General features: G+C 46.7%; 3 protein-coding genes across 7 annotated transcripts; all 3 read left to right on the top strand.

Moving 5' to 3' along the window:
• Positions 1–208: 208 nt before the first annotated feature.
• Positions 209–14802, top strand: hcfc1b (host cell factor C1b). 5 transcript variants are annotated; one of them, XM_067239844.1, is made up of 27 exons: positions 209–315; positions 1803–2002; positions 2707–2855; positions 3128–3288; positions 3509–3717; positions 3855–3939; positions 4109–4215; positions 4333–4512; positions 4665–4979; positions 5197–5348; positions 5453–5638; positions 5813–6037; positions 6148–6249; positions 6994–7222; positions 7454–7587; positions 7709–7847; positions 7991–8133; positions 8361–9387; positions 9779–9927; positions 10114–10281; positions 10492–10708; positions 10881–11266; positions 11422–11559; positions 11754–11939; positions 12118–12418; positions 12687–12750; positions 12898–14802. In XM_067239844.1, the coding sequence occupies exons 2-27, from the start codon at positions 1825–1827 to the stop codon at positions 12935–12937; spliced, it is 5370 nt and encodes a 1789-aa protein (XP_067095945.1). In that variant the 5' UTR covers positions 209–315; positions 1803–1824; the 3' UTR covers positions 12938–14802. The 5 variants fall into 5 exon arrangements, with proteins under 5 accessions (XP_067095945.1, XP_067095948.1, XP_067095947.1 ...); XM_067239847.1 differs by lacking the exon at positions 209–315 and having other exon boundaries at positions 1327–2002; positions 5453–5587; positions 6994–7207; XM_067239846.1 differs by lacking the exon at positions 209–315 and having other exon boundaries at positions 1327–2002; positions 6994–7207; positions 11425–11559.
• An 846-nt stretch (positions 14803–15648) lies between these two features.
• cdk20 (cyclin dependent kinase 20) lies at positions 15649–18570 on the top strand. Its single transcript, XM_067240163.1, has 8 exons — positions 15649–15876; positions 16026–16139; positions 16491–16679; positions 16986–17107; positions 17258–17320; positions 17412–17535; positions 17756–17911; positions 18157–18570. The coding sequence occupies exons 1-8, from the start codon at positions 15802–15804 to the stop codon at positions 18343–18345; spliced, it is 1032 nt and encodes a 343-aa protein (XP_067096264.1). The 5' UTR covers positions 15649–15801; the 3' UTR covers positions 18346–18570.
• Positions 18571–19962: 1392 nt separating this feature from the next.
• gata1b (GATA binding protein 1b) lies at positions 19963–23013 on the top strand. Its single transcript, XM_067240311.1, has 6 exons — positions 19963–20108; positions 20479–20726; positions 20844–21344; positions 21510–21655; positions 21840–21965; positions 22112–23013. Exons 2-6 carry the CDS (start codon positions 20495–20497, stop codon positions 22400–22402), a joined length of 1296 nt encoding a protein of 431 aa, XP_067096412.1. The 5' UTR covers positions 19963–20108; positions 20479–20494; the 3' UTR covers positions 22403–23013.
• The last annotated feature ends 478 nt before the right edge of the window (positions 23014–23491 follow it).

Here is a 23491-nt window from a genome sequence, read left to right as displayed (position 1 = left end):
GCGTCATCCTTTTGCTCTGTTGTTGTTATGGGTGGTATTATCTCACTGATCATTCACGCAGTTAGTGGTATTGCTCGGGAAAAGACAGGCATCTTCAAATGAATGACTGCAAAAAATGACAACCGCTCACAGCTCATCTGTTCGCCATGTCCACTAGGGGCTTTTGAAAGTGAGGCTGGCGAGAAAATGGCGGCTTCCTGGGCGGCATGAGAAGATGTAGAGTTATCGGTTTTTAAAAGAAATAATTATTTGGGCTCATACTCTTTAGTTTAGTCCGCTCTCGAGAATTATATTTAAAGTAACAGCATTAAACGAGTAAGTACGTGGTACATATTACAACATATGTGTAATTGCATTGTATTTTATTGAGACGGCAAGCTAACGATGTCCGCCATTTTTCTTTAGGGAAGGTAGCCAGATAGCATAGCTAGCTAACCAGCTAGCAAAGCTATTGAAACAATGTAACATTGTAGCTTATAGCGCAATATCAAGGAAAATACGCAAATAAAAAGTATATTTATATACCACTTTTTTATCATTCTATAATTACAGTATTGCCATCAATTGTCGCAATGAAATTGTTTTCCGTATTGGTAGTTGAAGTTAACTACCATAGCGAGTTTTTGTTAGCTAGCCAGCTCAATTACTAGCCGCTAGTAGCTAGCTACTCGGAACTATTAAGGCAGCTAGCATAGTTTTCCAGCACTAGCTTGCAGGTAAAAAAATATATAGTAAGCTAGCAATGCACGATTTGCATACATATGTTTTATTGGACATGTAGAGTTACTTAAGTGGACAGTCACGTCCACTTGTTATGATGCTGAGCTAGAGCATTTTGGAATTATGACTGGTTGCACATAGGTTGCTTCTTGGGCTCATTTGAAGAGATTCAAATAGCGTAGGTTTATCCCTGCAAATTGTGTTAATGTTTGGCTTTCTAGCTTTGTCTACGAAATTTGCTAACGTTAGCCAGCTGGAGCGATAAAACAAGCTATCTTTATGCATAAATAGCCATAGTCCTGCAGAAGATTTATTCATGAACTTATTTTTAATCGATCTTTATTTAATGTAATTGATAATTGTTCAAAGTGCATGGCTTATTTTGCTAAAGTTATTAGAATGTAACTGATTAAAGCTAACGTTGCTAGCACATTAGCCAAGTTAGCGTTCGCCGCCTAATTTGGCTCTGCCATTTTTGTCCGGGCTGTCAGTGTTTCTTTAGTTTGTTAGCAAGCTACAAGATGGCGGCACCCATCACATCGTACTGACCTGCTCCTGAATCCTGTGGACATTCAGCTGCAGGCCAGAAGAACTAAACTTGCGTTGCAATAGAATGCATAAAATACCTCAATGAGATGCACCATATTCTATGGCTGTACATATCTGTTGTTCCGGATACGCGTTTATTTGACCTGCCGGCTTTTCATATTTTCTGCAAAGCGTCTATCTGGCTAAAATGGCGACTCCCATAGATTTTCTCTTGCCTGCATTACTTGTGCTAGCCAGCTAGCTTTATTTTCTTGATTGGAATGATCTCTCGGTGGCTCCCATTTAAATTACATCTACTACATTGTATGCAAGAGGACAACATCTGAAATCAAAGCAAAATAATCATACTATTTTGTTTTTGAGCGTGCTGTATTATAATTCATCTGAAGAGGTTATAATCCTTCAAGCTAACATTGTTAGCTAGCTAGTTAGCGTATCATCTGGCCTGACGAGAGACGAGCTATTGTATCTGTGGCTACTGATTTAGTGCTCATTTGGAAATACATTTTACGTCTGGATTTTCTTCTTCTAAGAGAGGCGTAATCTACCGGCACCATGGCATCTGGGACCTCAAACTCAGTTCTGCAGCCACGGTGGAAGCGGGTGTTGGGATGGTCCGGCCCGGTACCCCGGCCCCGCCACGGCCACCGTGCGGTCGCAATTAAGGAATTGATGGTTGTATTCGGGGGAGGCAATGAAGGAATTGTGGACGAACTACACGTTTACAATACAGGTTGGTTAATTGCATTTTTTTATTTTTTTTAAGTCTACTACGATTATAAGACAATCAGCACAAGCTGCATTGATATAGCTTAGCATGCTAACGTTTCCGCTAATAATTGTGACGCTACCTAGCCAACAAAGTTAGCTTAGCCTTAGCGTATGCTGAACTATCAGAATTAAGACTTCTTAAGACTATCTAATGTGTGGTGAATCAGGTTCTTAGCTCTTCATCTTAGAGAGGTGTTTCTGTATTTGAAGTACATTACAGTTCAAGGGAACCTAAGAAGAAAAGTCATTCAAAGGCTGAATGTCAACCTATAAGATCGCTTCTTAGCATTTTAGCTGGCTGATTAGCTAAAAAAAAAAGAAGGCTGGCTTTCTAGAGGGCGAGCTTGCATCGCGGAACTCGCCAAAGAGAAAATACAAAGAGAAATGGCGGGTTCATAGATATCTTTGACGTCATCATATCAACAAAGCAGCATTTCATCCTTCTTGTTGATACTGTTTTGTGCAGAGTAATTGACAAATGCTGTGTGTGTGTGTGTATGTATATATATGTGTACATTTAATATATTGTTAATGTGCCGCATTACCTTTTCAATATGCATTTATCACCTGTAAATTTTTGGTTTTAACGAGTTTCAAATGGTTGAAGTTTAGAAGATACAGTAGCAATGTAACTGTCGCTAACCTTGGAAATGTAATACATTTCAGCGACCAACCAGTGGTTTATTCCTGCTGTCCGCGGAGACATCCCCCCCGGCTGTGCTGCATATGGGTTCGTGTGTGATGGTACCAGACTACTAGTCTTTGGAGGAATGGTTGAATATGGAAAATACAGCAATGATCTGTATGAACTGCAGGTGAGACCTCAGCTACTGTATGTGTCTGAAATTCAACCGTTTTTGTCTGAGAATATAATTGTCTGAGAATAAAGATAATATAATAATAATAATGTGCACAGAATGAGCCCAGTAGTGTCTCATGGTATCACAGTAGTTATGTTTAACTCCTTCGTTTTGTTATTTGATTGATGCGAATGAGAAATTTATATCAAAGTATTGAAGGCAGAACTGCAGCATACCTTTTAGTGATTAGCTTTTAAAAAAAAAACACATATATTGTTCCCTTTCAGGCAAGCCGATGGGAATGGAAACGACTGAAGGCAAAAGGGCCAAAGAACGGGCCACCCCCATGTCCCCGACTGGGACACAGCTTTTCCCTGGTGGGAAACAAATGCTACCTTTTTGGAGGACTGGCCAATGACAGTGAAGATCCCAAGAACAACATACCAAGGTAACTAAACAATAATAAGGATAAAGCAAAAACGGAGGGCTGCTCTGTGCTAGCCATATGATTAATTCGTTTTTTACATGTGAGATGTATTGCATTTTTATTTTGATGGTACATGTGTCAAGTAGGAGCAAAATTTCCTTTTTACTTTTCCTCTGCCTCCCTTTCTGTTATTTTTTCAATATTCTGCCTCCCCCATTTTCACCTACCTGTTCCATTGCAGATACCTGAATGACCTGTATACCTTGGAGCTGCGAGCAGGCTCCAGTGTGGTGGGCTGGGACATCCCCATCACCTACGGCGTGCTGCCCCCTCCCAGGGAGAGCCACACAGCTGTGGTCTACACTGAGAAGACCAGCAAGAAGTCGCGTATCATCATCTATGGGGGCATGAGTGGCTGTCGTCTCGGGGACCTCTGGGTCTTTGACATAGGTGAGCTGTTGGAGGTTGATGTCAAACCTGATTCATGTGTAACAACTCTTATGCGTCATGATTTACTGAATCACACATTATTTACAATGGGGGAATTATGGGGGTGGATTGCATGTAATTAACACTATGATTTGCAGACACTCTAACATGGAACAAGCCAGCTATCAATGGTACAGCTCCCCTTCCCCGCAGTCTCCACTCTGCCACCACCATCACCAACAAGTGAGTTACAAGCCTGCCTCTGGCCTGTCAGCTGCATACCTCAGCCAGGGATAGAGTACCTACCATGTTTACTTATTCCTTTGAATCTATGAGGCGGAGTGAAAGATTCCCACTGAGGACATGGGTAGTGAATCAAGATGATGCACTTAAAATGCTTTCTCCTTTGCAGAATGTTTGTGTTTGGAGGCTGGGTGCCACTAGTGATGGACGATGTGAAAGTAGCCACACATGAGAAGGAGTGGAAGTGCACAAACACACTGGCCTGCCTCAACCTGGGTATGTCTGAAACGTGTGTGTGTGTTGTAATGAGCACCAAATAATGAGCACATGAGAAATAATTAGCTGCAATTTATGTACTCCAGCAAATGCTTACAAAATCCCCCCCACTGGCAGACACTATGACGTGGGAGACGGTGTTGATGGATAGCCTGGAGGACAACATTCCCAGAGCCAGGGCAGGACACTGCAGCGTGGCCATCAACTCCCGCCTCTATGTCTGGAGTGGCAGAGATGGCTACCGCAAGGCCTGGAACAACCAGGTGTGCTGCAAGGATCTGTGGTACCTGGAGACAGGTGAGTGGAAGCTACCTTAACTGTTGGATCCAAATGGTTTTGGTACCGTTTGTGAGTTCGACCAGCACACATGGGTGTTAAAAAAAGAAATGACCTTGGACAAGGAAACTTGAGATGCTGAAAGCCATGATTTGTCATGTCCCCTCTCCCAGAGCGGCCCCACCCCCCTGCACGTGTGCAGCTGGTGCGAGCCAATACCAACTCTCTGGAGGTGAGCTGGGGTGCGGTCCAGACCGCAGACACCTACCTGCTCCAGCTGCAGAAGTACGACATCCCTGCCACCTCTGCTGCTGCCTCCACTCCTGCAGGAAGTGCAGCAGCCACCTCACTACCCTCCATCACCCCCAAGAGCCCCGCCCCGGCCGCAGCCTCTGTGGCAAGCCAAGGTCTGCCCCTCCAGGGCATCACCCTGGTCCCCTCGCCCACCACCTCTGTACCGGGAAGTCCCCTGGGAGCCCGCGGGCCAGGTATGGAACATGGAGACAGTTACTTGAGACGTTTTGGCTGGAGCTAGTGAGCCTAGCCAAGAGTGTGATTAGTGAAGCTGGTTTAGCTGAACTGTTTCCTCAGTAATTCACCCTCTGGTATGATTTAAATTCTCTCTGATGTCCTACTAAACCAGCTGACTTTTGATAAGAGCTGTAGTTAAGGAAATTCTAACTCTATTGTGGGTGCCTCTTTCAGCTATTCTAAAGGTGGCCGCCCCCCACTCGACCACAGGAACATCCATTGTCACTGTGAGACAAGCCAATCAGGCAGGCAAATCCCCAGTCACCCTGACATCACTTCCTGCTGGCGTCCGCATGGTGGTACCAGCCCAGGGAGTCCAAGGAACGGTAGGACAAATCAATTTGGACAAATTTCACTTCCATGTTAGTAATCTCTAATCCAGATCGCTGGGAAATTATTTTAATTTCCTTTCCTTTCTCTCCTTTTTCAGCCAATTGGCAGCAGCCCTCAGATGAGTGGCATGGCTGCCCTGGCTGCCGCCGCTGCAGCCACTCAGAAGATCTCACCCTCCACAGCAACAATGATCAATGTCCCACCAGGCGCCACCATCGTCAAGACGTTGGCGGTTAGTCCCGGTTCCACCACCATGCCCGTCAAAGTGGGCTCGCCTATTATGGTAAAGAAGTGTTCAAATACACTTGGAAACATTCTTGGCAGGTTTTTAGGACTGCGCATGCTTTAGGCAAGAACTGTTCTGGGCATTTTCTGAGAAGGTAGTTTTACTTGGAGTACCCAGTTCAGGCTCTCCGACTCAACTCCTCTGGTGGGCTGAAGTTGTATTTGTTTACAGGTGAGCAACCCTGCCACCCGCATGCTGAAGACTGCCGCAGCGCAGGTGGGCACGTCCTGCATCACCACGCCCAACACCCCCACTCGGCCTATCATCACAGTGCACAAGTCCGGCACTGTAACGGTGGCCCAGCAGACGCAAGTGGTCACTACGATGGTGGGAGGAGTAACCAAGACCATCACCTTGGTCAAGAGCCCCCTCACCATGGGTGGCAGTGGCACACTGGTACGTTGCTAGGACAACCCCTTCCGTATTTTATACAGCTCATTTCATTGACACAGATAGGATTGCTTTGAATGGTGACTGATGGGTCACATACCTGTACTTGTGTGCAGTTCTCTAACCTGGGGAACCTTGGCAAAGTGATGTCGGTGGTGCAAACCAAACCAGGTCAGGCAGGATCCATGACTGGGCAGGCAGGCACCCAGATCATACAGGTCAGTAGTGCTGCCAGTCTCTAAAGCCTGTCCTCTCCCTTCATGCCTCCCCCTCACTACACCCCCTCCTCCACCTCTCCCCTCACTACACCCCCCTCCTCCACCTCTCCCCTCACTACACCCCCCTCCTCCACCTCTCCCCTCACTACACCCCCTCCTCCACCTCTCCCCTCACTACACCCTCTCCTCCAATCCTCCACCTCTCCACTCACTACACCCCCCTCCTCCAATCCTCCACCTCTCCACTCACTACACCCCCCTCCTCCAATCCTCCACCTCTCCACTCACTACACCCCCCTCCTCCAATCCTCCACCTCTCCACTCACTACACCCCCCTCCTCCAATCCTCCACCTCTCCACTCACTACACCCCCCTCCTCCAATCCTCCACCTCTCCACTCACTACACCCCCCTCCTCCAATCCTCCACCTCTCCACTCACTACACCCCCCTCCTCCAATCCTCCACCTCTCCACTCACTACACCCCCCTCCTCCAATACTCCACCTCTCCACTCACTACACCCCCCTCCTCCAATCCTCCACCTCTCCACTCACTACACCCCCCTCCTCCAATCCTCCACCTCTCCACTCACTACACCCCCCTCCTCCAATCCTCCACCTCTCCACTCACTACACCCCCCTCCTCCAATCCTCCACCTCTCCACTCACTACATCCCTGGCTATGGAAGGTGTCCAAACAAGTTGACGCCCATTTTGTACTGAATTCTTCCTCTTCTCGACCCAGACTAAAGGTCCTCTCCCTGCGGGCACCATCCTGAAGCTTGTGACGTCTGCCGACGGTAAACCCACCACCATCATCACGAGCAGTCAGGCCGGGGGCACCGGCACCAAGCCCACCATCCTGGGCATCAGTGGCATGTCCCCTACCTCCACCTCCAAGCCTGGCACCACCATCATTAAGACCATCCCCATGTCTGCCCTCCAGCAGGGAGCCACAGGTAGAGCTCTATACGGTACTGTACAGTGCCATTGTACGTTCATTTATTACAAACAAAAACATTCATATATTACAAACAAAAACCAAAGCTTTTTCACGTTTCACTTTCTCAACCGAAGATAAAAAAAAATTGTGTTTAGCTAACAAGTGTACAAGTAAGCTATGTTAGGCAGACATTGGATGATTGTCCACAAGTAAACCTCCAAATCGGCATTTTGTAATGTTTCTTGTTTGCTATTTTTCCCAGGTGTGACGAGCAGTGCAGGAATGAAGAGTCCTATCACCATCCTCACCACCAAGATGATGACCCCGGGCACTGGCAAGTTCATCACCACCGTGCCAAAGCTGGGGACTGGAGTTGGCCAGCAGGGCCTAACACAGGTGAGCTACCTGACCCTACCTCCTCCCCCCTCGCTAACGTTACCATGCCTCTGCAACAGAGCTGGGGCCATTTTCTGTGCGTTGGAAGCCATATCATAATTGTATGGATTATTCTCCCCAGGTGGTGTTGAAGGGAGCCCCTGGTCAACCAGGCACCATCCTCAGGACAGTTCCCATGGGCGGAGTTCGTCTTGTCTCCCCCGGGACCGTGTCCTCGGTCAAACCCACAGTTACCACCCTTGTTGTCAAGGGAACCACAGGTAAGAGATCTTTTGAATTGTTTGTTGTTCATCCCACTTTTCTGTAATTCTGTCACCGAACTGATGTCTGGATTACAGTCTATTTTAGCCCCATCTTTATATGTGTATGTGACTGGATTCATCTTCTGTCTGTCTGCCTTCAGGAATGACGACTCTTGGCACCGTCACTGGCACCGTCTCCACAACCCTGGCAGGAGGAGGTGTGGCTAATGCCACTCTGGCCACGCCCATTACCACCCTGTCCAGCCAGGTGGTTAGCTCTGCCTCCAGCTCCTCGCCCACACAGGTAGGGTTCAGTGACCAGGTACTCCACCATGAGACCACCCCAATATAATTATATATATATGCTCTTAGAATGTCAGAACTCGTAATCATACTTATTACATACCAGTAGTGAATGTGTCAAGCATCATGATTTACTTTAGTTTTGATTATTTATTGTATTAAAAGTACAGCAGTGTTAAACACAGTATACAACAGTATGTAATGATGTTTTGTCCCATCTCAATCCAGGTGACCCTGATCACGACGCCCAGTGGAGTGGAGGCCCAGCCCGTCCAGGACCTGCCTGTCTCCATCATGGCCTCGCCCACCTCTGACCAGCCCAGTGCCAGCTCTGGGTCTGGGGCCGAGGCGTCGGCTGGAGACACCCCTGGAACCGTCACCCTGGTCTGTTCCAACCCGCCCTGCGAAACCCACGAGACCGGAACCACCAACACGGCAACCGTGGCCTCTTCAACCATGGGTGGCGTAGAGCAGCGAGTGTGCTCTAATCCCCCTTGTGAAACCCATGAGACAGGCACCACCAACACGGCAACAGTAGCTTCGTCTGGTATGGGCAGGGGGACGCAACAGGCCTGCACCAACCCCCCCTCTGAGACTCACGATACGGGAACCACCAACACCGCCACCACCGCCAGCTGTAACATGGGCTCCAACCAGACGGGGGTCCCCACCTCAAGCGGCTCCGATTCACCATCCTCCCCCTCGGGCTCGTCGGACCCACTGTCCCCCTCAGCAGTGTCGGGCGCTAGCTCGGCCCCAGGGGTTCTCCGGCCAGAGACTCTCCGCACAGGGACCACCTACACCCATACCACAGCCCGCTCCAACATGGGCTCCAACCAGACTGGTACGGTTCAGAGCTCGTCGAAGGAAAAGTCGGGTCAAGGGAGCGGGGTCACCTCCCCTGTCTGCTCCAACCCGCCCTGTGAAACCCACGTGACCAGCACCACCAACACCACCACCACAAGCGGATCCGGCAGCATCCAACAGACCTGTTCCAACCCGCCGTGCGAAACCCACGAGACGGGTACGACCAGCACCCCGACCCAGGCCTCCTCCAGCATGGGAGCAGCAGGCCAGGCCGAGGTAGCCCAGAGGGTGTGCTCTAACCCCCCTTGTGAGACCCATGAGACCGGCACCACCAACACCCCCTCCACGGCCTCCTCCAACCTGGCGGGCACTGTCCAGAGGGTGTGCTCCAACCCTCCCTGTGAAACCCATGAGACTGGGACCACTAACACAGCCACCACTGCCACAGGTACCATCTCTATCTGACGCACACCTATTTATCCTATCTTACAACTTTTATGGAGCATTACCAGTGAATCTTTCTGGACCTCCAGATGTTTCCATGGTGTAGATTTGATGCTTTTGCCTGGACTGGCATTCATACCAAGGATGTAAATAACTCTGGTGTAGATAAGGATTCAGGTGGCTGAGCGGTTAGGGAATTGGGCTAGTAATCCGAAGGTTGCTGGTTCGATTCCCGTGCCGTGCAAAATTACGTTGTGTCCTTGGGCAGGGCACTTCACCCTACTTGCCTCGCTCTGGATAAGAACGTCTGCTAAGTGACTAAATGTAAATGTATGGTGTTAGACCCCTCCCCTTCTTAATGTACTAGACTGACACTGTTGTGACTCCTTCCCCAGCCCAGCCAGGCGGCGAGGGAGAGCAGGATGACAACGGCACCACAGACGCTCCCTCCTCGTCCACAGAGTCCAGCGCAGTCACCACCACCCAGAGCCGTGCCGTCACCACAGTTACCCAGGCCACGCCCACCCCAGGACCCTCCGTACCGGTACAGGACCATATATATTGCCTTTTGTGAAGCACATATGGATTATATACTGTATTGTAGTTGGACAGCTACAGCAATATGTGCTGAGTGAAACTCCCCCCCCCCCCCCCCCAAAATGACCATGTAAACACGCCTGTAAGTGCATCAGCACACCTGACGTCCGTCCTGTGGTCGGCCCTTTCTCAGGAGATCTCGTCCATGTGTGGCGAGGATCAGAAGGCCGACTCGTCTGAGGCGGTGGCCGCGGCGACAGGGGAAGGGGAGGAGCCCATGCAGACAGATGACTCTGCTGCCGCAGGCTCCATCCTGCAGGTGCACATGGAGACGCAGCCCAGACAGCCTGACCAGACCCAGGTACCATAGCTCACATGGTTGTTGCCTACATCACTTTTCAGTAGGATCTTGGAAATCCACTTTTTTTTTTTTATCATAAATGGTGTAGACAAGTCATTCATTCCCCTCCCATTGGAGCAAACGACAAGGTGGAGCCATGTCCATCCAATCCAAAACTAGACATTGGGATTTTTCACTTCCTCATCCCTGTCTCTTGTCTGTGATTGGCAGATGGAGCAGGGGGGCGGGGCAGAGCCGATGAGCTTGCCCCAGGAGCTGATGTCATCAGAGGGCGCCACAGGTACGACCCTCATGGTGACGGGGCTGACCCCGGAGGAGCTGGCAGTGACGGCCGCGGCGGAGGAGGCAGCCCAGGCAGCAGCCTCAGAGGAGGCCCAGGCCCTGGCCATCCAGGCTGTCCTGCAGGCCGCGCAGCAGGCTGTCATGAGTGAGTACGGGAGCACGCAATGCCGTCAGAACGCACATTTGATCGGGAGAATAACTGAGGGTCTCACGATTGGTCCATGTTTCAGATAATGCATAGCTAGCTAAGTAAAAGGTCCCCAGAAGGTTTCATGTGTATTGGTCTGATGTGACCGCCTGTGCTCCCGTCTGTGCAGATGAAGGTGAGGCCAGCTCAGAGACCCAGCAGCCCACCACCATCCCCATCGTGCTGACCCAGCAGGAGCTGGCAGCCCTGGTGCAGCAGCAGCAGCAGCTCCAGGAAGCCCAGGCCCAGGCTCAGGCTCTGGCCCAGCAGGAGGCCGCCGCCCAGGGCCAGGCGGCTGCCTCCCTCCCTACCGAGGGCCTGGCTCCAGCCGACAGCCTCAATGACCCCACCTCGGAGAGCAACGGTCATGAGATGGCGTCTGCCGTGACGAGTGCGGTTGCCAGGTTGGCCAGCACCTTTGCCACACCACAGACGCTGAGCTCTGCCGGTCCTGCCAAAATGCAGGCAGCTGCCACTATGGCTGACGTGGCCAACGGCATTGAGTCTGCAACAGGGGTGAGTGTGTTCAGTGTGGAAGGGCTAGATCCACCACTGGTTATAGGGTCATGTATGCTCTCAAGAAAACATACTTTTAAATGTCAAATGTTTTTCAGTGCTGTGATTTTACTTCTGTCTGTCTACTAACCTTTCTATCCTGGTATGTTTCCCAGAAGCAGGGAGCCCCTCCCTCCATTGTCCCAAAGCCTGCTGTCAAGAAAGACAACCAGTGGTATGATGTGGGCATCGTCAAGGTGACCAACATGGTGGTCACGCACTTCTATGTCCCTGCAGATGACTCTGTCTCTGATGTAAGAGCTGCTTCATACACATCCAACACCATCTGTGCCTCAACATTAAGACAAACGTCTCACACACTATGGTGGAGAGAGGGGTTGATGGATGTAATGTACTGAACAGAGAAAGTTGAAAGAATAAGGAAAAAGTGTACCTTGATGAGGCTGACGGTATTAAGGCTGTTTCCCTGGGCTGTTGTCACGGTCAGGATGACTCCGGGGCGATGCCAGACTACACCCAGATGAGGAAGATGGAGCTGCAGCCGGGCACGGCCTACAAGTTCCGTGTGGCGGGCATCAACAACTGCGGGCGGGGCACCTTCTCCGAGGTCTCCGCCTTCAAGACCTGCCTTCCGGGCTTCCCAGGAGCACCCTGCGCCATCAAGATCAGCAAGGTAGCAACAGCACCCATGCGGTTCTCTTCCTTGCTGACCACTACTGATGGATCCCACTCTTACTGGGATTGTCATTGAAACATGACCATATCTTTTTGTTGTTTCTTAATCTCATCTCCCGTTTTTCTCTTTCTCTGTCCCTGTCCTCTTTCTCCGATCGTCTTCATTACTGGTTCAGAGCCCAGATGGGGCCCACTTGACCTGGGAGCCTCCCTCAGTAACGTCTGGTAAGATCATCGAGTACTCCGTCTACCTGGCCATCCAGAGCAGCCAAACCACCCAGGAGTCCAAGCCCTCCACCCCAGCCCAGCTGGCCTTCATGAGGGTCTTCTGTGGGCCTAGCCCCTCCTGCCTGGTGCAGTCCTCCAGCCTGTCCAATGCACACATAGACTACACCACCAAGCCTGCTATCATCTTCCGCATCGCAGCCCGCAACGAGAAGGGCTATGGCCCAGCCACGCAAGTCAGGTGGCTCCAAGGTAAACAAAAACATGAAACCTCCATCTTGGCTGTTGATTTCTGTTCTTGCGTGGAGTTGGTAGTCTGCTCTCTGGTGGTAGCTTTTGAAGGCTCAAAGTACACCACTCTTTTTCTTTATGACAGTGAGAGAATATTTCTATTTTGTATTCTACATCCTTTATATGTATTACAGCAACTGTGTCATTTGTTGAGCTTCATGCCAATAAATGTGTTTGTTTATGAACAGTGTTGAACTGAGCTGTTTTTTCCTCCTCTCCTTTCTTCCAGAAACCAGTAAAGATGGCTCTGCAGCTAAACCAGCTGCCAAGAGACCAGGCACCTCCCCTGACACGTGAGTACTCCAGTCCTCCACCCAAGACTCCCAGTACACTCTCACAAATAAACCTTTCTCCAACTTAACCTTTTTATTTTAAGTCTCACTGAGTGCATGTGCACCCTCTAACTGTAATGTCTAAACTGTGTCCCTGTTCCTTTGCAGGAAAGCTACTGGTCCAAAGAAGGCCAGGGCCGACCAGTAAGGAAGGGCTTCCTCCGACCCTTCTGGTCTCTGACCGAACTCAACCCCCCCACTGAAGACCTCAACCAGGACTAACCCTTGCCCCAAACCAACCTCTACCAGAACTACAACCCTTCCAACAACCACAGTCTCAACCAGTTCCAAGAGTACCCCTTATTATCCCAATGAAGACTTCTCCCCCATCCCACCCATGCTTAGCCTCAACCAAGACCCCCCCCCCCCAATAGGGGTGAAGGATCCCCATCACTCATGGTAACCAACCAACCCCCTCCCCCATCACTAGACGTTATTGTGGTGCCATGGACGCCTTATTTCAGCTTTGTATTTTTTATTGAAATATTGCTATTACTACTCATGTTAAACCATTTGACGCACATAATTAACGTTTCGTTCTTTTTGATTTTTTTTCTTCTTCTGTGAAATCAAAAATACAACCGTTCTGTCAGGTATATCTGTAGTGTGCTAGTTTGTTTTCTCATTTATTTACCCTCCCTTACCTGGTTATTGAACACAAGCAATAGAATCCACCATTAACGTCTTTTGTTGATGCTTGTGTCATTATTATTTGGCTGGGGAGTCGTGATCAGAAGGATCTCTTTCAGAAGACAAAGCTTCATGAAGAGAAATGACAACCAAAACAAAAAAAATTCAAAACTAACTTACAGCACTTGGGGATGCTCTTCATTCCAGAGGAAAAAGACTTGTTTCATATTTGTACATCAATCAAGACTTTCATCTTGCTTTGTGACATCACTGTGTGTTCATGCGTCTCCAACAAGAGGGAAGGATTTTTGGAAGAATGAGTTCCTCCAATTTGAAAACGAATAACTTCGGTTCATGTAGGTGTAGATGATGACTGATCTTTCTTTTCCCTCTTCTATCAATCACAAATCGAGCTACTTTCATAGGCTGTGTGGATGGGCGGTAAAGGTGGTCATTACAGTGACAAGTAATTTGACAGTTATTACAGCACCACTGATTAAGAGCAGATGTTTTTGTACTTTTGTTCTATGAAAGATGATAAACTGCGCAAGACAAGAGACAATAGATAGGCTTTTGGGTTGTTGACTTGGATTAAAGGAATGAATTGCAGAAAACAGATTCTTTTCTACATTTTGGTTATTTTCCCCTCCCTTCATTTTTAATAGTCCATAGTAAATACATTTGTGAAATCTATGGATCCCCATAAATTTTCCTTTCCTCCGAGGCTTATTTTTTAGAGTTGCCGAAATAAACTGGGTGTTTCTTGCCCAAATTGTGGAGACATTGTTGATACCCATTCTTCGTGTTTTTTTTATTTTTATTGGTGTATCCTTTGCTTTGCAAATGTTTAGTTATGCAATTGTGTGTAATGTGACAAACGTTTCCAGATAGTTGACATGTATGTCTTTATGAATGGTGATACAGAGCTCTTTCTAGCGGGTGGAAGAGAGAAATGTCGGTTGACAAGAATGACTGGCTTAGCCAGTATTTGGGCTCAGTTGTAAATTAGTTTCTCCATGTAGCACGAAGTTAAAATGCCTTTTTATATAATTATCTGTAACAAAAATGTTTTTACATGTTTGTCATCTCTTGGTTGCTTTTTGTCTGGATATATAAAAGAAATGGAAATTGGTCTCCTTGCTTAATAATGTCCCTGTGTTCTTTTGTTTCTCTCCTAATTGATAGCAACTTAGTTTGCTGCTGAAACTGTCTGGAGGTTCATTATGGTTACTATGGTCAGCAGTGATGTCACCAGACCAGATTGTGAATGATGTTGCAAAAGCTGATGGAAGAGTTGGCATTTAACTGATCATTTTGGGTATTAACAAAACTGTTTGTGAATATTACTCTGGAAAAATAAACTTTTTAGTGCATCTTTTTTAACCACTGTTCTGAGCTGTGAGTTATTGTTAGATTTTTGGGCATTCTCAACTAGTGATATAACCTAATTATAACTCTGAAATATAAAGTTTTCTGAGATTACATTGGCTCTCATATAACCCTTGCTATTAATGTGTATTAAAATGTTTTGGCACAGGGACCACCGACGATCACAAAATGGAAACTTAACAGCTGATGCTGATATGACCATCCCATCTGAAGTATTAGATAGTACCCAATTGCTGTGAAAGTACCAAATCAATGAAGTGAACAAGTACAAGTTCAGACTAAATCAACGTATTTATAATAGATAATAAGGTGCAGTTGTATGATACACTCAAGTTGAGCATCTCAGTGGACTGAGAAGAATCATTTGATGCTGGGATATACAGAAGAGACATTAGAGGGGGGTGTATTTCATGGCAGGCTTGTATTCTTGCCACAAAGTGCACCCCCTGCTAACTCTGACTAGGAAAGTGTTACATGCCTGAAACTTACTCTGGTTACTCATATTAGTCCCCTCAGTGTACAGTAAGAATCATTTGATGCTGGGATATACTAACAGAACAGACAATAGAGGGGGGTGCATTTCATGGCAGGCTTGTTGTATTCCTTCTTGCCATGAAATGCACCCCCGCTAACTCTGACTAGGAAGGTGTTACATGAGTGTACACGAGTGGTTCTCGCGCGCTCCTGCGAGGGGGTGCCTCAAGGAAGCCGTGCATCTGATGGCACAACACCGGAAAGATACTAAGCTCACGTGACAGCAACAACGTCTCCAACGTAAACACTGCTAGGTGGTCTTCCCACATATCGCCCGCTCCGACAAAAATGGAATTTAGAAGAGCGAATAGTCTAGTTCATATTGCTAGTATATTACATTGTGTTTGAGTACTAACTTGCTAACTATATACCAAGCTAACTTACATTTTGCTAGTCTAGTTAGGTTGTAGCATAGCCAGCTAGATAGTTAGTTAGTTCTAACTGGTTATCTGAATAAGCATGGACCAATACAGCATCTTGGGGAGAATAGGTGAAGGAGCCCATGGCATTGTTTTTAAAGCTAAACACATCGAGGTATGTCTAATCTGTTAGCGAGAGCATGTGTATTGTAGTTAATTAACGTTAGCTAACAGCCTAGTCGTCGTAGTGGCTATGTCTTCTTGCAAGTAGCTGTCACCGATAATGTCAGCAACATTTTCGAAATCCATCCCATTTCTTTTTAGACAGGAGAGACGGTGGCTCTAAAGAAGGTCGCCCTGAGAAAGCTGGAAGATGGGATACCAAACCAAGCCCTTAGAGAGATAAAGGCTCTACAGGAAATTGAAGACAATCAATATGTGAGCTTCAATCTGGTTGAGGAAAAAACTCTCAATATGTATGAAGAAAAACTTATGAAAGTTAAAGGTCATCTGTGAATTGCTTTAAAATCACTAATCAGTCTACAAATAAATGTATTTTTATTGCTAAATAAATGTAGTGAAAATTACCTCAAAGCAGAGCCATGGCTCTGCCTAAAACTACCCTAGCTCCGTCTCCTTCAGTCAATTTAAAGAACCCTCTTCTGTTCTACACATAACACAAAAATGCAATTAGTTTACACTACTATTTGTATGTCGCTTCGGATGATAGCTTCTGCTAAAATTAATCAAATGTAAATGTGATTTAAAGTGTGTGTCTGTTGTCTGTAGGTGGTGAAGCTGAAGGACGTGTTCCCGCATGGTACAGGCTTCGTACTGGTGTTTGAATACATGCTGTCTGATCTCTCTGAGGTCATCAGGAATTCTCAAAGGCCTCTAACTGAGTCCCAAGTCAAAGGTTACATGATGATGCTACTGAAGGGTGTGGCCTTCTGCCATGAAAACTCCATAATGCACCGGGTAAGACCCAGGGTTTCCCATACATACGATTTATTTGTGGCGGCCCGCCACAATAAAAAATTGACTGCCACAAATTGAATTTTAATTGAAGGGTCAAATTTTTACAGCTCAAATTTTTGGGATCTGAATTTCACCATTCAAATTTGAGCAGCCGGAATTTTGTTCTATTTGAATTTCTGAAGCCAGAATTTCTACCACCACAAATATAATCCAATCAAATGAAGGGGTGAAATGTTATAGTGTTACCGGCAATAATGCGGCTGTGTGTGTGTTTGTGTGCATACGTGCACATTTGTGTGTGTGCAGGACCTGAAACCAGCCAACCTGCTCATCAGCTCAACAGGTCACCTAAAGATCGCTGACTTTGGTCTGGCCAGGCTCTTCTCCAATGACGGGGAGCGACTGTACAGCCACCAGGTGGCCACAAGGTATGCTTGAACATGCAGACACATCTACTTTCAAAGTGTGCATATACACACATAGATATAGGCAAACACACACACTCAACATTTGTTGATTGATGAGAACTTTACTAGAAAAAAAAAAATCTAAACAATGTCTATTTGTTACATTTCTAGGTGGTATCGAGCCCCAGAGCTTCTTTATGGGGCTCGGAAATATAATGAAGGTGTAGACCTGTGGTAAGTATAAACTGATACAGCAGGGGGCAGAATTTCAAGGTTTTCCCCAAAACAAACCCTAACCCTGTTCCATGTATCTTTCCCTCCATAGGGCAGTGGGGTGTATCTTTGGGGAACTGCTAAACAACTCTCCCCTGTTCCCTGGAGAGAACGACATTGAGCAGCTGTGCTGTGTCCTGAGGGTTCTGGGGACACCCAACCAGAGAGTCTGGCCGGTAAGGCCTCCCACTCACACTGCTGACAAATTCAATACTGATATCACCTTGATATACATGCCACCTCTTTTCCCTTCACTGTGCACACTCACCCATATGATTTATTGTGATCACAGAGGTATTGCTAGATTATAATTAAGTGGCCGGTGCCTGAGGTAAGATATGTGAATGTAATTTGTACATGTAATAACAATCTTGTCCTCCCCTCACCTATCCTTAGGAGATCACAGAACTGCCTGACTACAACAAGATCACCTTTAAAGAGAATCCTCCCATCCCTCTGGAAGAGATTGTTCCAGACACCTCTGCCCAGGCTGTCGACCTGCTCAACAAGTTCCTTGTCTACCCCTCTAAACAACGCATCAGCGCCCAGCAGGTCTGGACATAATACGTCTGAGCACAGTGAACAACTATCATGATATGATGCTGATTCATAGGCTTGTAATATAATGAATATATTGGAATTTAATTTGGGTTTTAAAGTAGACTTGAGAGATCCATGGTCCAGTCTCCCCCTCTCTATCTCCATTTCATTTCCCCCTGTCTCTTTCATCTCTCTCTCTCTCGCTCTCCCTCCTTCCATGTCACTCAATCGCTCTTATTTTGTCTTCTGTCTCCAAGGCCCTCCTCCACCCCTACTTTTTTACAGACCCCCTGCCGGCTCACCACTCGGAGCTGCCCATTCCCCAGCGCGGGGGGAAACATTCCCGCCAACGCCTGCAGCCCCCTGTTGAGTTCACAGTGGACCTGCCCCTGCAGGAGAGCTTAGTGGACCCTTTACTAATACAGGGCCATGCATGGTGTCTGTGATCCATCTTCAGGCCTCCAGCTCACTCCCCTTGTCTCATATCCATCTATTTCATCCATCTATCTCACCTTTTCATGGTGATGTCAACAATGTGGTTTATTTGTTAAACTACCGAATTGAAAGACCATGGCCCTAGGAATTATGGTGGATTTGAGGGTTTACGGTCTATTTCTGCTCACAGAGTTAACGTTGTCATAGTTATACATGTAAATATTTAGTATTGTGAATAATATTTATCCATGTGTTTCTTTAATAAATATAATTAAAATACTTGGTTGCTATTTCCTTCCAAATAATAATATGAACTAGTCCTTGTGAATATGTTCTGTTGTACTGTATTGCATAATTAATAAATATATGTTGGTGTCTGTGTGCCGATTATGAGTGAAACAGCAGTCCCTGCCCTGCTGACTTGTGTCTTTCAGTGATAAAGCTCTTATCAGTAGAGAGCAGCCACATCCCTCCCTAGACTCTCACACATCCCTCCCTTCTCTCTGTCATCTCAGCCCCAACTGTTGCTTTTCCCTCCTTGCCCGTCCGATGCTCCGTTTAGCCGCCAGTGCACAGACACGACCTTTGCTCCCCCACACACAAACAATCTATAGGTGTGGACAGGTATGAAGATGGGACAGACTGCCTACCACACAGCCCACCCAAGGTCTTCCTGGTCAGCTCCTGTGTCTAAGACAAGTAGAGGTCAGAGGCTGTGTATGGTGAAGAGGACCAAAGCCCTGTTTGACCATAACGCAGCAAAATGAAACAAGGCTGCTATCACGTTGTCCATCTCAGTTGTTTAAAAGCTAGAAAGGCCTTCAGCATATCGCTAAACATGCAAATAAGGATGTATTTGGCTGCCACCAACTCTATTTTTAGGACCTTTGATGACTGATATGATTAATTCGATCCAGTGTTCATGTCACTTTCCTTTTAAGTTTGGGAAATACACTTGGATTGATAAATTGTTGGGCACGAGAAAATTAACTCATGAAGATAAACTCCACCAGAGAAAAGTGTCAAAACAATATGCACTATTCCAAGTTTCTCCTCTGAGACGAGGCAGTGAAAAATTGTGTTCATAAACTAAACTTCATTTTCCAGGTCTTAACCTCCTTCTAATTTCCCTGAAAACTAACAGAGTGCACTAACAGTCGTCCAGTGAAAAGCCGCTGCAGCACTTTGTTAAACAAATGATCAGTTCGTCACAATTCCTCTCTCTGTCTTCCTACTGTGAAGACCAGGTCGTATCTCTACCTAACACCAGTGGTTGGCATTATTTGCATCGCTGACTGCCCACTACTCAACTGTTAAGTTGTAGCTGTTATCTGAAAGCCTTCCTTTGTATTCTGCATGAGCTAGGATTGTGTCCAGTAACTGTTTTGTTTTAGCAGCACTTTAAATCACAAAGAGATGATTTGCTTGGCTTCACGTACACTCAGGTTATGATGATCAAATGACCAGGTATTTGTTCAATTTAATGCATGTGCCCAGACATAATTTTTTTCACACACACACATACACACACACGCAAACGTCTGCTGCCCTGATCCCTCCCTCACTTCCCCTCCCCTAAGCTCCTAGTTAACTCCTAGATCAGACAGTGCCTACTAGTCCTCAGAGTATCCAATGCCAGGCACATCATCCGATCTCTCAGTTATTTTCTTACCTCTGGATTCTCCAACCTTAAAACTCTGCATACACAACTCATAGGGGTAACCCGTCTGACACACGCAGCAGAAAAGGACATTGGGTTACAATCAAATATTGTGTGAGTATCAAATATTGTCAGTTGAAGAATTCTTTTTTGTTTAGTACACAGACTTTCATGGTAAACATGTAGTCCCTGCTCGTTTACACCAACTGTAATTACCATGTTGATGAAAAGTACTGAGTATGTTTTACATATGTGATGTGGAGGTCCAAGTAGAACTTTTCAACTCATCCAGTCAAGTGTCTCTTAAAAACAATTGGTGGAGATTCATTGGTAATCTGCTGTCAGTATCAATCTCTCCTCATATAAGCCATGTTAATGTGAAGTCTTCTGTGAAGATAAATATGCATGGAGTTTGGTAGATATTAATAGTGTAAACTGTTTTCATGCATTTTGGCAATAACTGTATTTAATCCCGGTCATCCAGCCAGCTTCACACAGGGATGGAGGCCACATCAGAGTCCTCTGGATGGAGCTCCCCAACTCTGCTGTCGTCTGAGCCCAGGTCCAGCTTCTCCACAGGAACCAGTTCAGCCTGTCCAGAGCCCCAGGCCCAGTCTGAGAGCCAGACCCAGACCCTGTACCACACAGTCCAGTCTGAGCTGGCCAGCCTGCCCCCCTCGCTCTCCAGCCACAGCCACAGTCGGCCCACACTGACGTTCACACACAGTCCAGGTAAGCAGATTCATGAACCCTAATGAACATATGTATGTACCTACACACACACACACACACACACATTTATAGGTCCTGCCACAACTGAATCTCATGTGATCTCTTTCTCTCTCTTAGCTCACCAAGTCTACTCCTCCCTAAACGGTAACAGTGTCCCGTGGTTGGAAGGTTCTGGCAGCCCATCACTGGGTGCCTCTTTTACTTCACCCCTTTCCACCTGGCACACCAACCCTTTCTCCAAGACCTCCATAAACCCCCTCACCTCAGCCTCCTTTCCCCCAAAAAACATCTCCTTGGCCAACTCCAGGAATGAGCTCTCTTCCCCGGGATTTGATTGCCAAGAAAGTCCCAGGCTTCAGGAGGCCTTGCAAGAAGACAGTCCGACTGAGGAACATGGAGGAAGTTTCTTTAATCTCAACCCAGCTGGAGTTGATGGTTACAGCCACCCTGCAGCCCATTCCTACCCCCATCCTCTGGATTACTATGGCTCCTACGGCCCCTACTCCTCCACCTTTGGGCAGGACTACTCCTCAGCAGCCCTCTACACTCCCCCTGGAGGGCTGGGCTACCCGCTGTATTCTACACACCTGCATAACAAGATCAACCTTTCTCCCCCAGGTTAGAACCTCTCTTTGACTCTATCCGAAACACCCCAAAACTGTGTGTGCATGTGTGTGTGTCTGAGAAAATCTACACACATCGGTCTGCATTTGTACACTTTGTAAGTGTGTCAGTGTGTCTGTGTTTGTATCCTGACCTGTCATATACTCTTTGTGGTGGCAGATGACCGTGAGTGTGTTAACTGTGGGGCCACTGCCACCCCTCTGTGGCGTCGGGATGGTACAGGCCACTACCTCTGCAACGCCTGTGGACTGTACCACAAGACCAATGGGCAGAACCGACCTCTGATTCGACCCAAGAAGAGAGCAGTATGTTGGAACCGTACAGCTCTACAATAGTGTTCTATTGAGTGTTGGAATTGACAGAACTATTTTTGGGGGAAGAGCAAGAGCTTTGTTAGGTTATGTGTATCCTGAAGTGCTCTGTGTGTGCTCACTGACTTGTCTTGTAGCTCCTGTTGAGTGACTCTATCTCTATTGTGCCCCTCTGCAGATGGTGAGCAAGCGAGAGGGCACCCACTGTGCCAACTGCCAGACCAGCATCACCACCTTATGGAGACGCAATGCCAGCGGAGAGCCTGTGTGCAACGCCTGTGGACTTTACTACAAACTACATCATGTAAGCAAAAGACACACAATATGTTATGCAAGGAGAGTACACACAGGTACTGATAAATTAACTCTCCTTTCTCCTTTCTCCTCTCTCCTCTCTCCTCTCTCTTCTCTCTTCTCTCTTCTCTCCTCTCTCCTCTCTCCTCTCCTCAGGTGAACCGCCCACTCACCATGAAGAAGGAGGGAATTCAGACCAGGAACAGGAAGGTGTCCAGTAAAAACAGGAAGTCCAAAAAGAGTGGAGGAGTGTCAGAGACGGAGGAGGCCGCCAACCAATATCTGATGGCCCCCGGACCCCTGCTCTCCTATGGTCACTCCACTTCCTCCCACATACTCCCCTCTTTCTCTCCATCATCTCTCTCTCCATCTCCTCTCCACTCCTCCTCTGCCAGACTGTACTCCTCCTACCAAACATCCTCAGGGATGGTGCCCACCCTTGTGTAAGGGAGAGAAAATCCTTAATTTTTTTATGAATACTTAGTGTGTTTGTTGATTGCTTTGGTTGTTTGGTGCCTTGGGTGGTTAGGCTAAAATTATTAGATGGTTTCCATGGGGTTCAATGCACCAAAAGGGATCATTGTAGTTCACCTTTTTATGTTTCTCAATGGTATTTTGTATAAAACTTTGTAGCATTTTTGATTGAGGAAATAAGTGTTTTGTCAAGAGCTTCAGGGATGAAGAGGAAACTGGATATAGTGTGTGATATTCAACAGAATGATAGCATCATAAGCATTGTGAGATTATAATTAAAATAATGAAATATTTCATAAATGTACAAAATTGTACTCATGTTTTTGTTTTTATAATGCTTCAGCATTTCTTTTCGGTTTTTGTAGTTGGCGGGCCGGTCCCTTAGTCAGAGTTATAAGTTATAATCATGCCTTTGTCTATACACCCTTCACAGCTCAATGCAATTCTACTGAAGTAGTATGCAAATGATTCACTTTCCATGGCTGTATGGATTACAAAAGAGAAATGTAGGTGACATTCATAAATACATTCTTTTTCTTATCAACCTTTCTGATCTGATGTGTCTATTGAAACCACCTGTGAACACTCAGTGAACAATGTCCTTGTTTTAACTGAACTTAAACCGTCAGGACATGTTTCCTAAACTGTTGCAATTGATTGCTCTTTTGGAAACGGGACTCCTGCTTTAAGGCTCCAAGGTGAAAATGTACGAATAAAAAGCCCTTTGGTTTCCTTCTTAACTTTTCTTTTGTCCAAATGATTGTAAACATCTAACTGGCAGCATGCAGTAATGAACACTTATCTGTTCAACTGTAAGGAGCCTGAGTGGTCAATAGTCACATTCATGTTTTTGGCACCTTCTCCAAAACAGGTGTGGTATCTTTGTGTAAAGGCAATCATAACCACCATAATAAAGCTTTAAACATCATGGTGTAGTTAGTAGTTTGTTTCTCTCTTTGTTCAGTGTACGTCCATATCCATGCTGATGATTTCTGTTGTGACAGGAAAAGGTGAGTAACACGTAGAGGTTAAAACAGGGGTTGGATCCTAGATGTAAGGATG

The sequence above is a fragment of the Osmerus mordax genome, chromosome 7 (genome assembly GCF_038355195.1).
Source record: "Osmerus mordax isolate fOsmMor3 chromosome 7, fOsmMor3.pri, whole genome shotgun sequence".
Lineage (NCBI taxonomy): Eukaryota > Metazoa > Chordata > Actinopteri > Osmeriformes > Osmeridae > Osmerus > Osmerus mordax.
Note: the sequence above shows the minus strand (reverse complement) of the source record. Positions and strands in the feature narration are given on the sequence as shown.

Excerpts from the sequence above, each read along its gene's own strand:
- hcfc1b (XM_067239844.1), top strand. The coding sequence starts at position 1,825 with ATGGCATCTGGGACCTCAAACTCAGTTCTGCAGCCACGGTGGAAGCGG. Across the intron at positions 9,928-10,113 it reads CCCCAGGACCCTCCGTACCG|GAGATCTCGTCCATGTGTGG; the intron begins GTACAGGACCAT and ends GCCCTTTCTCAG. Across the intron at positions 10,709-10,880 it reads CGCGCAGCAGGCTGTCATGA|ATGAAGGTGAGGCCAGCTCA; the intron begins GTGAGTACGGGA and ends CCGTCTGTGCAG.
- cdk20 (XM_067240163.1), top strand. The coding sequence starts at position 15,802 with ATGGACCAATACAGCATCTTGGGGAGAATAGGTGAAGGAGCCCATGGC. Across the intron at positions 16,140-16,490 it reads AAATTGAAGACAATCAATAT|GTGGTGAAGCTGAAGGACGT; the intron begins GTGAGCTTCAAT and ends TGTTGTCTGTAG. Across the intron at positions 17,912-18,156 it reads AACGCATCAGCGCCCAGCAG|GCCCTCCTCCACCCCTACTT; the intron begins GTCTGGACATAA and ends TCTGTCTCCAAG.
- gata1b (XM_067240311.1), top strand. The coding sequence starts at position 20,495 with ATGGAGGCCACATCAGAGTCCTCTGGATGGAGCTCCCCAACTCTGCTG. Across the intron at positions 21,656-21,839 it reads TTCGACCCAAGAAGAGAGCA|ATGGTGAGCAAGCGAGAGGG; the intron begins GTATGTTGGAAC and ends GCCCCTCTGCAG. Across the intron at positions 21,966-22,111 it reads TTTACTACAAACTACATCAT|GTGAACCGCCCACTCACCAT; the intron begins GTAAGCAAAAGA and ends TCCTCTCCTCAG.